Source organism: Mixophyes fleayi, chromosome 1 (genome assembly GCF_038048845.1).
Source record: "Mixophyes fleayi isolate aMixFle1 chromosome 1, aMixFle1.hap1, whole genome shotgun sequence".
Taxonomy (NCBI): Eukaryota; Metazoa; Chordata; class Amphibia; order Anura; family Limnodynastidae; genus Mixophyes; species Mixophyes fleayi.
Genome location: NC_134402.1, coordinates 34,261,070 through 34,277,612, shown reverse-complemented (window position 1 = coordinate 34,277,612; position 16,543 = coordinate 34,261,070). Strand labels below are relative to the sequence as shown.

The window sequence follows — 16,543 nt, the reverse complement described above, 5'->3', positions numbered from 1 at the left end:
TTACATTCAACTTCCTGTAGACACTTACATTCAGCTTCCTTCAGACACTTACATTCAACTTCCTGTAGACACTTACATTCAGCTTCCTTCAGACACTTACATTCAACTTCCTGTAGACACTTACATTCAGCTTCCTGTAGACACTTACATTCAGCTTCCTTCAGACACTTACATTCAACTTCCTGTAGACACTTACATTCAGCTTCCTTCAGACACTTACATTCAGCTTCCTTCAGACACTTACATTCAGCTTCCTGTAGACACTTACATTCAGCTTCCTTCAGACACTTACATTCAACTTCCTGTAGACACTTACATTCAGCTTCCTTCAGACACTTACATTCAACTTCCTGTAGACACTTACATTCAGCTTCCTTCAGACACTTACATTCAACTTCCTGTAGACACTTACATTCAGCTTCCTGTAGACACTTCCATTCAGCTTCCTTCAGACACTTACATTCAACTTCCTGTAGACACTTACATTCAGCTTCCTTCAGATTCTTCCATTCAGCATCCTTCAGACACTTTAGAACTTCAGACACTTCCATTCATCGTCCTTCAGACACTTACATTCAACTTCCTTCAGACACTTACATTCAACTTCCTTCAGACACTTACATTCAGCTTCCTTCAGACACTTACATTCAGCTTCCTGTAGACACTTACATTCAGTTTCCTTAAGACACTTACATTCAACTTCCTGTAGACACTTACATTCAGCTTCCTTCAGACACTTACATTCAACTTCCTGTAGACACTTACATTCAGCTTCCTCCAGACACTTACATTCAATTTCCTGTAAACACTTACATTCAGCTTCCTGTAGACACTTACATTCAGCTTCCTTCAGACACTTACATTCAACTTCCTGTAGACACTTACATTCAGCTTCCTTCAGATTCTTCCATTCAGCATCCTTCAGACACTTTAGAACTTCAGACACTTCCATTCAGCGTCCTTCAGACACTTACATTCAACTTCCTTCAGACACTTACATTCAGCTTCCTTCAGACACTTACATTCAGCTTCCTTCAGACACTTACATTCAGTTTCCTTAAGACACTTACATTCAACTTCCTGTAGACACTTACATTCAGCTTCCTTCAGACACTTACATTCAACTTCCTGTAGACACTTACATTCAGCTTATTTCAGATTCTTCCATTCAGCATCCTTCAGACACTTTAGAACTTCAGATACTTCCATTCAGCGTCCTTCAGACACTTCCATACACCAACATTCAGCTTCCTTCAGACACTTCCATTCAACTTTCTGTAGACACTTACATTCAGCTTCCTTCAGGCACTTCCATTCACTTTCATTCAGACACTTCCATTCAGCTTCCTTCGGACACTTCCATACACCAACATTCAGCTTCCTTCAGACACTTCCATTTAGCTTCCTTCAGACACTTCCATTCAGCTTCCTTCAAACACTTCCATTCAACTTCCTTCAGACACGTCCATTTAGCTTCCTTTAGACACTTTTATTCAGCTTCCTTCAGACACTACCATTCAGCTTCCTTCAGACACTTACATTCAGCTTCCTTCAGACACTTACATTCAACTTCCTGTAGACACTTACATTCAGCTTCCTGTAGACACTTACATTAAGCTTCCTTCAGACACTTACATTCAACTTCCTGTAGACACTTACATTCAGCTTCCTTCAGATTCTTCCATTCAGCATCCTTCAGACACTTTAGAACTTCAGACACTTCCATTCAGCGTCCTTCAGACACTTACATTCAACTTCCTTCAGACACTTACATTCAGCTTCCTTCAGACACTTACATTCAGCTTCCTTCAGAACTTACATTCAGCTTCCTGTAGACACTTACATTCAGCTTCCTTCAGACACTTACATTCAACTTCCTGTAGACACTTACATTCAGCTTCCTTCAGACACTTACATTCAGCTTCCTGTAGACACTTACATTCAGTTTCCTTAAGACACTTACATTCAACTTCCTGTAGACACTTACATTCAGCTTCCTTCAGACACTTACATTCAACTTCCTGTAGACACTTACATTCAGCTTCCTCCAGACACTTACATTCAATTTCCTGTAAACACTTACATTCAGCTTCCTGTAGACACTTACATTCAGCTTCCTTCAGACACTTACATTCAACTTCCTGTAGACACTTACATTCAGCTTCCTTCAGATTCTTCCATTCAGCATCCTTCAGACACTTTAGAACTTCAGACACTTCCATTCAGCGTCCTTCAGACACTTACATTCAACTTCCTTCAGACACTTACATTCAGCTTCCTTCAGACACTTACATTCAGCTTCCTTCAGACACTTACATTCAGTTTCCTTAAGACACTTACATTCAACTTCCTGTAGACACTTACATTCAGCTTCCTTCAGACACTTACATTCAACTTCCTGTAGACACTTACATTCAGCTTATTTCAGATTCTTCCATTCAGCATCCTTCAGACACTTTAGAACTTCAGATACTTCCATTCAGCGTCCTTCAGACACTTCCATACACCAACATTCAGCTTCCTTCAGACACTTCCATTCAACTTTCTGTAGACACTTACATTCAGCTTCCTTCAGGCACTTCCATTCACTTTCATTCAGACACTTCCATTCAGCTTCCTTCGGACACTTCCATACACCAACATTCAGCTTCCTTCAGACACTTCCATTTAGCTTCCTTCAGACACTTCCATTCAGCTTCCTTCAAACACTTCCATTCAACTTCCTTCAGACACGTCCATTTAGCTTCCTTTAGACACTTTTATTCAGCTTCCTTCAGACACTACCATTCAGCTTCCTTCAGACACTTACATTCAGCTTCCTTCAGACACTTACATTCAACTTCCTGTAGACACTTACATTCAGCTTCCTGTAGACACTTACATTAAGCTTCCTTCAGACACTTACATTCAACTTCCTGTAGACACTTACATTCAGCTTCCTTCAGATTCTTCCATTCAGCATCCTTCAGACACTTTAGAACTTCAGACACTTCCATTCAGCGTCCTTCAGACACTTACATTCAACTTCCTTCAGACACTTACATTCAGCTTCCTTCAGACACTTACATTCAGCTTCCTTCAGAACTTACATTCAGCTTCCTGTAGACACTTACATTCAGCTTCCTTCAGACACTTACATTCAACTTCCTGTAGACACTTACATTCAGCTTCCTTCAGACACTTACATTCAACTTCCTGTAGACACTTACATTCAGCTTCCTTCAGACACTTACATTCAACTTCCTGTAGACACTTACATTCAGCTTCCTGTAGACACTTACATTCAGCTTCCTTCAGACACTTACATTCAGCTTCCTTCAGATTCTTCCATTCAGCATCCTTCAGACACTTCAGAACTTCAGACACTTCCATTCAGCGTCCTTCAGACACTTACATTCAACTTCCTTCAGATACTTACATTCAGCTTCCTTCAGACACTTACATTCAGCTTCCTTCAGACACTTACATTCAGCTTCCTGTAGACACTTACATTCAGCTTCCTTCAGACACTTACATTCAACTTCCTGTAGACACTTACATTCAGCTTCCTTCAGACACTTACATTTAGCTTCCTTCAGACACTTCCATTCAGCTTCCTGTAGACACTTACATTCAGCTTCCTTCAGACACTTAAATTCAACTTCCTGTAGACACTTACATTCAGCTTAATTCAGATTCTTCCATTCAGCTTCCTTCAGACAGTTTAGAACTTCAGACACTTCCATTCAGCATCCTTCAGACACTTTAGAACTTCAGACACTTCCATTCAGCGTCCTTCAGACACTTACATTCAACTTCCTTCAGACACTTACATTCAGCTTCCTTCAGACACTTACATTCAGCTTCCTTCAGACACTTACATTCAGCTTCCTGTAGACACTTACATTCGGCTTCCTTCAGACACTTACATTCAACTTCCTGTAGACACTTACATTCAGCTTCCTTCAGACACTTACATTCAACTTCCTGTAGACACTTACATTCAGCCTCCTTCAGACACTTACATTCAACTTCCTGTAGACACTTACATTCAGCTTCCTTCAGACACTTACATTCAACTTCCTGTAGACACTTACATTCAGCTTCCTGTAGACACTTACATTAAGCTTCCTTCAGACACTTACATTCAACTTCCTGTAGACACTTACATTCAGCTTCCTTCAGACACTTACATTCAACTTCCTGTAGACACTTACATTCAGCTTCCTTCAGACACTTACATTCAACTTCCTGTAGACACTTACATTCAGCTTCCTTCAGACACTTACATTCAACTTCCTGTAGACACTTACATTCAGCTTCCTGTAGACACTTACATTCAGCTTCCTTCAGACACTTACATTCAACTTCCTGTAGACACTTACATTCAGCTTCCTTCAGACACTTACATTCAGCTTCCTTCAGACACTTACATTCAGCTTCCTGTAGACACTTACATTCAGCTTCCTTCAGACACTTACATTCAACTTCCTGTAGACACTTACATTCAGCTTCCTTCAGACACTTACATTCAACTTCCTGTAGACACTTACATTCAGCTTCCTTCAGACACTTACATTCAACTTCCTGTAGACACTTACATTTAGCTTCCTGTAGACACTTACATTCAGCTTCCTTCAGACACTTACATTCAACTTCCTGTAGACACTTACATTCAGCTTCCTTCAGATTCTTCCATTCAGCATCCTTCAGACACTTTAGAACTTCAGACACTTCCATTCATCGTCCTTCAGACACTTACATTCAACTTCCTTCAGACACTTACATTCAACTTCCTTCAGACACTTACATTCAGCTTCCTTCAGACACTTACATTCAGCTTCCTGTAGACACTTACATTCAGTTTCCTTAAGACACTTACATTCAACTTCCTGTAGACACTTACATTCAGCTTCCTTCAGACACTTACATTCAACTTCCTGTAGACACTTACATTCAGCTTCCTCCAGACACTTACATTCAATTTCCTGTAGACACTTACATTCAGCTTCCTGTAGACACTTACATTCAGCTTCCTTCAGACACTTACATTCAACTTCCTGTAGACACTTACATTCAGCTTCCTTCAGATTCTTCCATTCAGCATCCTTCAGACACTTTAGAACTTCAGACACTTCCATTCAGCGTCCTTCAGACACTTACATTCAACTTCCTTCAGACACTTACATTCAGCTTCCTTCAGACACTTACATTAAGCTTCCTTCAGACACTTACATTCAGTTTCCTTAAGACACTTACATTCAACTTCCTGTAGACACTTACATTCAGCTTCCTTCAGACACTTACATTCAACTTCCTGTAGACACTTACATTCAGCTTATTTCAGATTCTTCCATTCAGCATCCTTCAGACACTTTAGAACTTCAGATACTTCCATTCAGCGTCCTTCAGATAACTTCCATACACCAACATTCAGCTTCCTTCAGACACTTACATTCAGCTTCCTTCAGACACTTACATTCAGCTTCCTTCAGACACTTACATTCAACTTCCTGTAGACATTTACATTCAGCTTCTTTCAGATTCTTCCATTCAGCTTCATTCGGACACTTCCATACACCAACATTCAGCTTCCTTCAGACACTTCCATTCAACTTTCTGTAGACACTTACATTCAGCTTCCTTCAGGCACTTCCATTCACGTTCATTCAGACACTTCCATTCAACTTTCTGTAGACACTTACATTCAGCTTCCTTCAGGCACTTCCATTCACGTTCATTCAGACACTTCCATTCAGCTTCCTTCGGACACTTCCATACACCAACATTCAGCTTCCTTCAGACACTTCCATTTAGCTTCCTTCAGACACTTCCATTCAGCTTCCTTCAAACACTTCCATTCAACTTCCTTCAGACACGTCCATTTAGCTTCCTTTAGACACTTCCATTCAGCTTCCTTCAGACACTTCCATTCAGCTTCCTTCAGACACTTCCTTTCAGCTTCCTTCAGACACTTCCATTCACTTCTTTATAGATGGCATTTCTACTGAACTTTGCCAACACCGCCCAGGCATCAAATTAGAGGACATCATGGGACCCGTTACAGTGCTCCATAGCTGTGAAAGGACAAGTGTCATGGCTTCCAATCCATAGTCAGAAGGCAGAGGAAATGTCTGAATGAAGCTGCTTCAGATGCTGAATCAGGGCAGAGGAGCCATAGAAAAACTCAGGTTTTGATGGGGGGTTTTTTTACACGCAGAATACTTATCTCAAACATGACAGATTCTCTTTAATTAATTTTATTTTAAATTCATCACAAAATATTTGCAGAAGACGTAAGGTTTGGAGGTCACATCAGAGATTGTCCCCTTTATCACGGTGGGCAAGTCAGACAATGGACAAATACAGAGGGAAAAGAAGCCAATAAAAGTTATGTATTTTAGTATGTGGATTTCTACTCACAATTACGAGGTGGTTTAGTTACCCTTATATCAGATTCTTTTTGATAGTATGAAGAATATCACGACTATTGGTGATTTATTCCTTTCCCCGCTACAAGTGTTTATTATTAATTGAACATGAAAAATCGACCCAGCGCTAGTGCGATCTTACCTGTTCGAGGAATGTGCTTGAATCCGATTCTGTGAGCAATTGGGAACTTTCCTTCATTTCTTGAATTGGCATGGCCAGGTCTCTGCTAAAGTATAATAACATGTTAATGTATGTATATTACCCACATAATCTCAAACTCAAATCAAAATAAAAACAAATAATTATTGTTATGCTTATGGCATCTTTAATTGTACTACCATTTGTTTTAAGGTGTGTTTTACTAGTATTCAGTCCTCAATTCCTGCTCGTCTGGGATGTCTTCAGTTTTTAATTGGGTGAGATAAAACAGCCTGTAGCCAATCAGATAATTAGAATATTCACAGCAGCACAGAGGAGATTATTTTGTAGGAAGCAGCCACCTGCCCATTTGCGTGATTGTGTTAGTGAGGGAAGGGCTACAGATGACGGGGGGAGTACAGTGTGGGTAAGCAGGACGGTTTACATGGGACAGTCCCTTGTTTAAGGGCTCTGTCCTGCCACACTGCAGCTCAGAAAGTTGGAAGGTGTGTACTATTAACAGCTGCTCGCATAGTGTGCGGCAATGAGTGGGCGAGTGGAGAGAAGGGGGTTAGGGGCAGCCTAACACTACAAATGCGCTAATTATGCCCACATTTTGACATGACCATGCCCCATTGTGACATGACCAAACACCCATCGTGACATGTACATGCCCCCTTGTCCCGATTGCTGGTATAGAAATAATTCACAGGAACTAATGTATAGAGACTGGCATGTGCTCAGATTGTCAGTGTTGTATCGTCATACACATTACAGTATCTTCTCTCTGAAGTTCTATTTGCTTGTGCATGGATGCTGGACAAACATTAATACACTAGCTGAGATGGGCATGTAATAATTGAAATAAATCTCCTTTTGGTAATCAGTCAGCTGGAACCAGTTGACACCTTTTTATTTGATCTAGTAGTAATATATAATAATAAAAATGGAGCAACTATGCTAAATTAGGCTATACATATACTACACAAATGAGGAACCTAAAAAACTATGTGTTGTAGTACATGACTGATCTTGCTTAACAACAATTATAACTGTGGATTGCAGTGTTTGTTTCAATGGTTGGCCAGTTATTCACATCTGTCAATCATCCACATCTGCTTAAGGTTCTTTCTGAGGCTAAAACCTGCTCTTCCCGGCCTGTTTCAATAATCGTGAGTTATTCCAGCATGTTGGAGTACCCAGCAGTGTGCTTTTCTTTAGGCAAAATCATGTTACCCTTTAAAATGTATGGCTCGTTACAGAGGACCTCACACTAGAAATGCTGCTTGTACTCGCATACGTCACTAAGAACAACCAATGAACCTGCCAAACAAACCACTGTCAAATTATCTCGATTCGATCTGGCTAGACCAGCAGTTCCCAAACTGTGCGCCGCGGCTCCCTGGGGTGCGGCGGTGATCTCACAGGGGTGCTGCGGCCAGGGACGGTGGTAAGCAAGGCAAGGGAGTACTTGCCCATTTTTTGGCTTAGGGGTGCCTTGAAAAAATTATGGAGACCCTAAGAGTGCCATGAACTGAGAACGGTTGGAATCCACTGGACTAGACAATTCTTAGGATGTGCCTGTGGGCAGGGCAGTCGTTTACAAAAGTTAGGCTCTGCGCAATTACCACCTTGGGCACCCCACCCCATACCTCACAACTGTCCTGATTTAGGCGGAGAGTCCTGATCCTTGTTGACTGTCCTGCTATCCTAACAGTAAGGACTGTTGTCCCAACTGACGGGAAAGATTGTAGGTATGTTTTCGTCATGCCCCCCCTCCATTGGTGAGCTTGGCAATGCAAGGTTGTTTTTAGGAGAGAAGAGGATATCCCGTAATGTGGCTATGTCCCCATGACAATGCTCACAACACAATCAATACATGCTCACACCAACTTTCTGGAATATCCTAAATTCCAAATTTTGAGTGTGAGGTATGCTATCCCACTGGAGTAGGTGTGGCTATTGACATATTGATGTACCTATTCTCGCAGAGGGGGGTGTCTAGAGCCTAAAATGCTCTGCCAGCCCACTGTCACCCTGTTCCCTTAAAATTCACACACATTCCCTTCCATTTAGCGAAGATCCGGGAACTGCTATCTGAAGCAGTTTTTCCCAGGGTTCCTCTGTTTTTGTGAAAGGGGTCCTGGCTTGACACATATGCAGACCTCTGTCACTCAGTTTGTTAAAAAAAATGTTAGAGGCATTAAGAGCCAAGTATTCAAAAGCTGGCTATATATGCTCAGACATGTCTATTATGTACAGCCAAATCTGGTGCCTGGTCTAATAAGAAGAACAGTATCTGGTGTTAAGTCTAATATAGAGAGCCATGTCTGATGCCAAATCTAATATGGATTGCTATATTGATTGTCAAGTCTAGGGTGGGTACACACTACAGTGTTTTCAGCCAATTGTCGTTCCAATCAAATGATAAACGACCTTTTAGACTGATATCGCACTAGTGTGTACACTGCAATGATGAACGATTAACCTTCCAAAGCACATCGTATTGTTTAATTTGATTTTCAAACCAAACTAAAAATCTTATTTAACGATGAAACAATGTTGTGCCGATTCTACAATGTGTATGCACTTAGGACCGGCAGTGTCCACAGATCTCTATGGAGTGTGGAGAGACACAAACTTTTCATGTAATGGTTATGACAGATGAAGAGCTCAGATCTGAAGGTAAATCGTGTAAAACGTGTTTAGTGTGTACACATGAATCGGCTGCTGATCTGGACATTTTTTTTCTAATTGTTGGTAAACATCTTTAAGGAAATTGTATCGGGAGAAATTTTGTAAAGTGTGTACCTAATACACACAGATGCACAGCCATATCTAGTGACAGTGAGGAACTGATGATTTTCTGTGGGGTTTTTTGTTTTAAGTTAGGGCCCTAGGTAATTGTTAATTTGTGCCCCCCTCTTTCTCTACCCAGAGCCGTAACCACGGCGGTGAGGGCGGTGTGACCGCCCCGGGCGCCCGATACCCAAGCAACAATCGATCCCTCAATACCTGGAATAGCTTGGCGCTTCTGCCCGCAGTGGAACGCACCGAAAGCAGGAAGTTCGGCATTCAAATGCCGGACTTCCTGTCAGTGGAACACACATGCGTTCCACTGACAGGAAGTCCGGCATTTGAATGCCGAGCTTCCTGCTTGTTCCACTGAGGGCAGAAGCGCCAAGCTATTCCAGGTATTGAGGGATCGATTGTCAGTAACATCTGTTAATATAACGACTTGTGCCATGTCTTGTGCCCAGATAAACAAGTAGCACCCCCCCCTGTGTGATGTCCCCCCTTCCCTGGAGAATATAATATGTATCACAGTTGTATTTAGCCCTCCTTTGTATCTCTCCTACCCCAGAGGTAGTTATACTTCACTGCGGTCCAGAGATACAGGAGCCTCATTGGCTAAGACATAATGACCCGCTTTAAATTATTTAATTACTCCCTTTAAATACATTATAGTAGAATTAAATTACTGACGATTGGCAATTTTTTTATATGACACCTACAGGATTATTTCAGTATCTTTTTGATGGCATAGTTAATTTTAACAAAATGGCAATTGGTCTCAGTTTATAGATTCACTTTTGATTTGACCAAAATATATAGAGCCCAGATAAGCAGAAGTGTGCCGTAAAACATCACAACTGCTGTGGAGCAAGTCACGTAGCTTAGGTTGGTTGGTTAAAATAGCAGCAATAACTGTAATATGCCCTGATATAGTCATGTGTGTGACCCCAAAATGAGCTTGATTTCCCCCATAATCACATAAAAGTCAATCTGCTCATTGTGTACATGTTAGTTCTTTGCTCAGCTAGTACCACATGGGGAGGTTTTAGGCTGCCTGAATGTCTAACTTACTAAACTAAAGCTAACATTTGATTTGATGCCAAAAGCACTAGTTAAAGAGAGGTGAATGTTGTGACTTCCCCAAAAGTTGACTATCCTTTAAAATTTGCTGCACTAACTTACCTAGGTACAAAGTACTATCCCTAATTTACAGAGACAATTCCAGATCTTGAACAAGTTTGTCCCTTAAGCAGCAAACATTGGCCAAATTTACAGTACAATTGCTGTTATTCTGCAATGCTAACCACTGTGCCGCCCAGTAATGATAGTCTCTCTCTCTCTCTCTGTAAAGTGCTAGCCACACCCACACATTAGGTTGGCCACACCCACTTGTCAAATGCCACTCCCACTTAGATGGGGGGCGCCGGTGCCCTGTCTCGCCCAGGGCACCAAAATGTCTAGTTACGGCACTGCCTCTACCACCAACCCTTATTATCAGTTTTAAGACTTGTCCTCAATAGGACATGTTCAGATTGCTTTCATCATTATTTTACAATGATGAAGAGGATGTTTGTGGAAATTACTTGGATTCTAGGTTAACCCCACCATACGTAACCCTGTTACGGCCATATGCTCACACCTATCACAGACACTTGTGAAATCACCAGTGTGTGATGTCTCCTCTCACATAAAAACCCTTTCCACAGACCAGTGCAACCAAAGTGCTAAAATAAAGTAATTCTTACATCTAGGTACAGCATCTATTGTCCTCATTCAGCTTACATCATGAAATGAGGAGTGTAAATTACAATATTACTTTGTAAGACTGAAAAAAGACACCAGTTAACCATTGAGTTCAACCTTTTACATAATTCTAATTGCAATGATGCCTCTTTCCCGTTTTCCAAACCAAACCCAAATGATAAATGTTTTTATTTTAAGTATTACTACATTTTCAGCTTTGGGTAGAGTTTGATTAGTAAAACATAAATGAAAATATTAGCTACATTGAAACCCCCAATCCCTGCTGGGGTAAAGGGAGGCTGTACTCACTCCTGCTGGCTGCATGTTACCGATGGATAACACACTGCTTATATGAACAAAGGCTGCTGGAGTAGGAGAGGACCAAGAACCCTCATGTTTGCCACGACCTGGGCATACTCTCCTACCCCGGCCATAGCGACCGTTTCCCATACAAGCAGCGTACTGTAAGCAGACCTGTCGCACTTTATACCAATGATATAAAAACATTCAAACATTCAAAAGTAACACATGTCCTTTCATTCTCATGAATAATTGAAGACATGACTGACTCAACTAACCAGTATTTCTAGAGAAAAATTAAAAGTATAATTTAATAAAGGTTGTGGTTCTAAATGTTACTTTTGTGCATCATAAACAAGGCCCTTATTTTATCCTAATCTCACTGTTCTGTGTATCGACTGAGAAACAGCAACATCTATTTTATTTAAAAGTATATACACGTTCCATAACCTATAAACTTATTGGGCTAGATTTACTAAGCTACGGGTTTGAAAAAGTGGGGATGTTGCCTATAGCAACCAATCAGATTCTAGCTTTCATTTATTTAGTACATTCTACAAAATGACAGCTAGAATCTGATTGGTTGCTATAGGCAACATCTCCACTTTTTCAAACCCGCAGCTTAGTAAATCTAGCCCATTGTGTGATTAGTATCTTATGTAAGTGCATTATGGTGCAACGTTACTAAAATATGACACATACTTGTAGATAAGCCAGGTAGGGCTTTCATGATTTTGAAACAGAAATATATGTTATATAGACACACGTGTAAGTCAGTGTTCCATTTGTTCTCTCTGGCACGTGAACAGTTAACAGTTCATTTACAAAACAGGGGCCTGATTCATTAAGGATCTTAACTTGAGAAACTTCTTATTTCAGTCTCCTGGACAAAACCATGTTACATTGCAAGGGGTGCAAATTAGTTCTCTGTTTTGCACATAAATTAAATACTGACTGTTTTTTCATGTAGCACACAAATATCAACTTTAAATTTCAGTGTACAAATAAGCTATCAAGTATTTGTGTGCTACATGACAAAACAGTCAGTATTTAACTTATGTGCAAAATAGAATACTAATTTGCACCCCTTGCATTGTAACATGGTTTTGCCCAGGACTGCACGGGAACAGCCACCTTATAATACAATGCCGGATAGGTTGTTTGATACACTGTCTACCTGTATGCTGATTTATGAATGAATAACACAGCAGGCACAATATATATATATATATATATATATATATATATATATATATATATATATATATATATATATATATATTAATTATATAAGGCAAAGCACTCACCAATGCTCCGTGGATTTGGCAAACATTAAAGATGAACAGAAGAGTCCATGTGTAAATGCAGCCAGCCTCCATTCTGTGGCCTTGTCTCCTACAGTGTGATAATGTTTGCTGTAGAGTTCAGCTTAAGTCAATAAACTTCTGATGGTCATCTGGTCATCTTGATGTTTTGCAAGCAGCAGTGATTTCCTGTTCAGCTGTCACTGTCTTTCTCAATAGGGGTCATGTAAAAAAATGGAAATTTAATTATTAACTACTTGTTGATCTGAATTGTGCAGGTAAATATATAGTTACCTGTAACGATTACATTTCGGGGGGAAAACTGTGAAAGTACACAATTCATGTATTTAGAAATCTATGTACATAGCGCCATACACTGAACACTAGATGAAACAGTTACAAACAATAAATTAATCACATAAATTTAAGAGTCATAAAGTGGGCCTGATTCATTAAGGCACCCAAAACGAATGTATTATGTATTGTGCATTTTTAAAACGCACTTAAATCGGACATACTGACCGATTTTTCCCACAACTAGGAGCGGATGTAAAGAAACTTGAAGGTCTGCTCTAACAGACAATACACTGCAGGATACGCCCAGTATATTTGTGGAATAAGTCCCAAAAGAAATAACCGAAAAACAAACAATTCAATTAATGTCACCTGTTAATAATATAGTCATAAAACATAGAAAAAATATATTTTTCCCCCATAAGATACATTTATCAGGATGTTATTAATATCTAATGCACATAAAATGCATTTTTACAGTTGCTCCTCATAACAAACACATGTTCTAGCATGTATACACAGCTGTCATCACTAGTAATCAGCACTTACATCCTCCCTCTAGCTGGTGCAAGTGATAGAAAAACACTTAACAGTAGCTCCTCTAAGCATTGCCTTTGCATGTGAAGCAAACTTGCCTATTCTTATGTAATATTCGGGAGATTCACAGACTTTGGAGAGAACTTCCAGGATCTCATGGAGGGGGGAGTAAAAAGTAGGCGAGTATGATTTAAAGTAAACAGGAAGGGGTTGGAGAGCGGCCTAGCACTGACTAAAATGATAGTCACACCCCTTGCATGATGGCCATGTCCACTCGGGCAGAGTGCCTTGGAAACCCCCCTCCTCCTTATACTCAATATTTAGTTACATTTTGCAGCTGACAAGGCATATTTATCACCTATAAACATTCGGTACAAGGACAGTTGGCAGCTTTGTGATGTCTGGACAAGAATTAATGAGAGTGAAGTCTTTCCATCTACTGGTATATTGTGAACACGCTCTGCACTACATTACACCATTATAAGCAGTTTGTATTACTACTAATAACTTGTAATAATCCGTGGCTGAGATACAGGAAAGATCAATCATACTTCCACCCCTCACTACCACTATCACACCCTAGCCCTACCCCGCATAAGTACTGGTCTGTAAAATACAGGAAGGGCGAAAAATATTCTCCCCAAGGTCCTGCCCCGATTTATTGACTCTCTCCTAGGTCTGGCCCCCCATATTGATTCTCCCCATGGCTGTTTTCTCTCTCTCACTATCGCTCTATCTTTCTACCTCTATCTTTCATAAATGCACTTTTTCCACAAAACCAAAATCTCACTTTACTATGTAGGTGCTTTACTAATGAACACCATTTTGACCCATTAAGCCACATGGTCACCTTCCCGCACAAATAGACACATGACATCACATTGCAGTATGCATTTTGCAACCTAGAAAGTTACCTTTCATGTGACGTTTCATACATGTTCTTATGATGTATGCAAAGTCTGTGTGAATAATAATACCTCCCCTCTGTAAGCCACGTCTCAATCCTGTGTTTAAACATTCTCCTGAGCTGCTCCCCTTCTCTGAAAGAATCTCTCTCAGTTTATCAGATCATCCCATAGCCTGCAAAGCTTCAAACGATTACTTAAAACCCACCTGTTCAGGAAAGGATACCATTCCACTGTCAAACTTCTCTTCTACCATTCCACTGTCTAACCTCTCCCCTACCCTTCCTATGTAGCTTACCTCAGGTTGAGGCAGGGACACATTTAGATAAATGTTCAAAATATTTGCCTCATACCTCATTTACCAGGGAAATTTGCCCTTGGAATATGGACTTAAGTGATTCAAGGCCTACCCCAAACATACCACACAAAAGAATATTCCACAGCATGAGATAGCAAATGTAGAGCGCTGCGGAATTAGTGGCGCTATATAAATAAATGAGGATGATGATGATGATGATGATGGAACTCAAAGATTGTTCCGCCAGAATTTCACATCTCTCTGAAACGGTCATTTCCACTGCCTGATATACTGCCAGTACATTCCACATGGCGCAGTCTACGTGGATATTGTGGTATTACAACTACCAACATAACATGACCACTGAACATGGTCATCATATATTTTCAATATAGATGTATTATATCAGAAATTATTAATAAATAATAAACTGATATATGCATAGAATAAGAACACACGCCAAGATTCACATCTACTACACAGAAAAATATTTTAATGTGGAATTTTACTATCCCTGGAAATTAGCTACTGTTGCCAAGTACAGTCTTTTTGGAAATGCATTCAATAACAACAGAAGATATCTGCTCCATGGTTTCAATTCCCCACTGGATCTATACTCCCACTGGAGTAAACAGATGTTCCTTGCCTGGTTTAATACAATGTATGTTGTTTTCTTTACAACAAATACAATTATAAATGCAAATTTTGAAATGCTACCATTTGGTAATGAAAAATGGTGGCATCCTCTTTGGCCAGTAGATGTCAGCACTGCAGTAACTATTTTCCACAGTAATCATCAACGTCTTTAATTAACCAGATGAGAATCATCTATGATGTCAGTTTAGCTGCTATTCAATTTTGCTGAAATTGTGAAATATTACCAGTGAATTTGTATAAAGAGCTGGTGCTCAATAGTGTAGCACATTCTTTTTTCCGGAGATTCTGCTTTTCAACAAGAATAAGAGAATCTCCCAAAACAATTTAAAAAATAAAGCTTTACACTAGGCGTTACATACCGTTTTTCCTTCATACATATTTTCTGAGCCCATGAAGATTTTATAGTACTTATAATGTTTCTATGTTGCAGCGTTCCATAAATACTTTAGTATTCCAGTGTTTGAATACAGCCTGCTAAGCCGAATATTGATGAACTTAACATTTTTACTGTCTCTGATTTTAGGTTTGGTTGTTAATATATATATATATATATATATATATATATATATATATATATATACACATATATATATATATATATATATATATATATACACATATATATATATATATATATATATATATATATATATATATATATTGTATAATATTTATTACTACTTATTGTTGAAACTTTTAAAGAGAAATTAAAAAATAAATAATTGTGTATTGTCATTCTTGTGTTTATTATAAAGATATTTACACTGGTGCGTTCTACGTGTTTGTAAACTTAATATGTAATTCATTCCACTCTGTTGGGGCCATTGTTTTAGAATATCTATCTCATCAGTTATTTTATTTATTTTTTATTTAAAAAATTACAATATATTATAATAAAATATCTTTACAAAATCAATCAATAAAAAACATTAATATTATAGAAATACGCCTACAAGTCTGACTGTTATAGGATTATATATTTTTATATCGGATACAATTTGAGTATAGGAAAGGATAAAAATATTAATGGGGTGAAGTGGTAGGAAGAGGGATATGGTAAAGCACAGGGGCAAGGTGTAATCTCCACAATTTTACTGAAACAAAAGAAAGAATGATTTTCTATAGATAATGGGTAGTTATACATAAAGGAGTATACATAA

At 39.3% G+C, this 16,543-nt stretch overlaps 1 protein-coding gene across 2 annotated transcripts in view; it reads right to left on the bottom strand.

The window, feature by feature from the left end:
* Positions 1-13,634, bottom strand: part of HGFAC (HGF activator) — a 96,167-nt gene extending 82,533 nt beyond the window's left edge. The window contains exons 1-3 of one of the 2 annotated variants that reach the window (XM_075194355.1): positions 13,618-13,634; positions 12,696-12,895; positions 6,553-6,637 (exon numbers count right to left, since the gene is read on the bottom strand). In XM_075194355.1, the coding sequence (XP_075050456.1) occupies positions 6,553-6,637; positions 12,696-12,767 (157 nt within the window). In that variant the 5' untranslated portion in view covers positions 12,768-12,895; positions 13,618-13,634. Of the gene's footprint in view, positions 1-6,552; positions 6,638-12,695; positions 12,916-13,617 lie in introns of those variants that run through there. The other variant, XM_075194356.1, reaches the window with a different exon arrangement.
* Between the last annotated feature and the right edge of the window lie 2,909 nt (positions 13,635-16,543).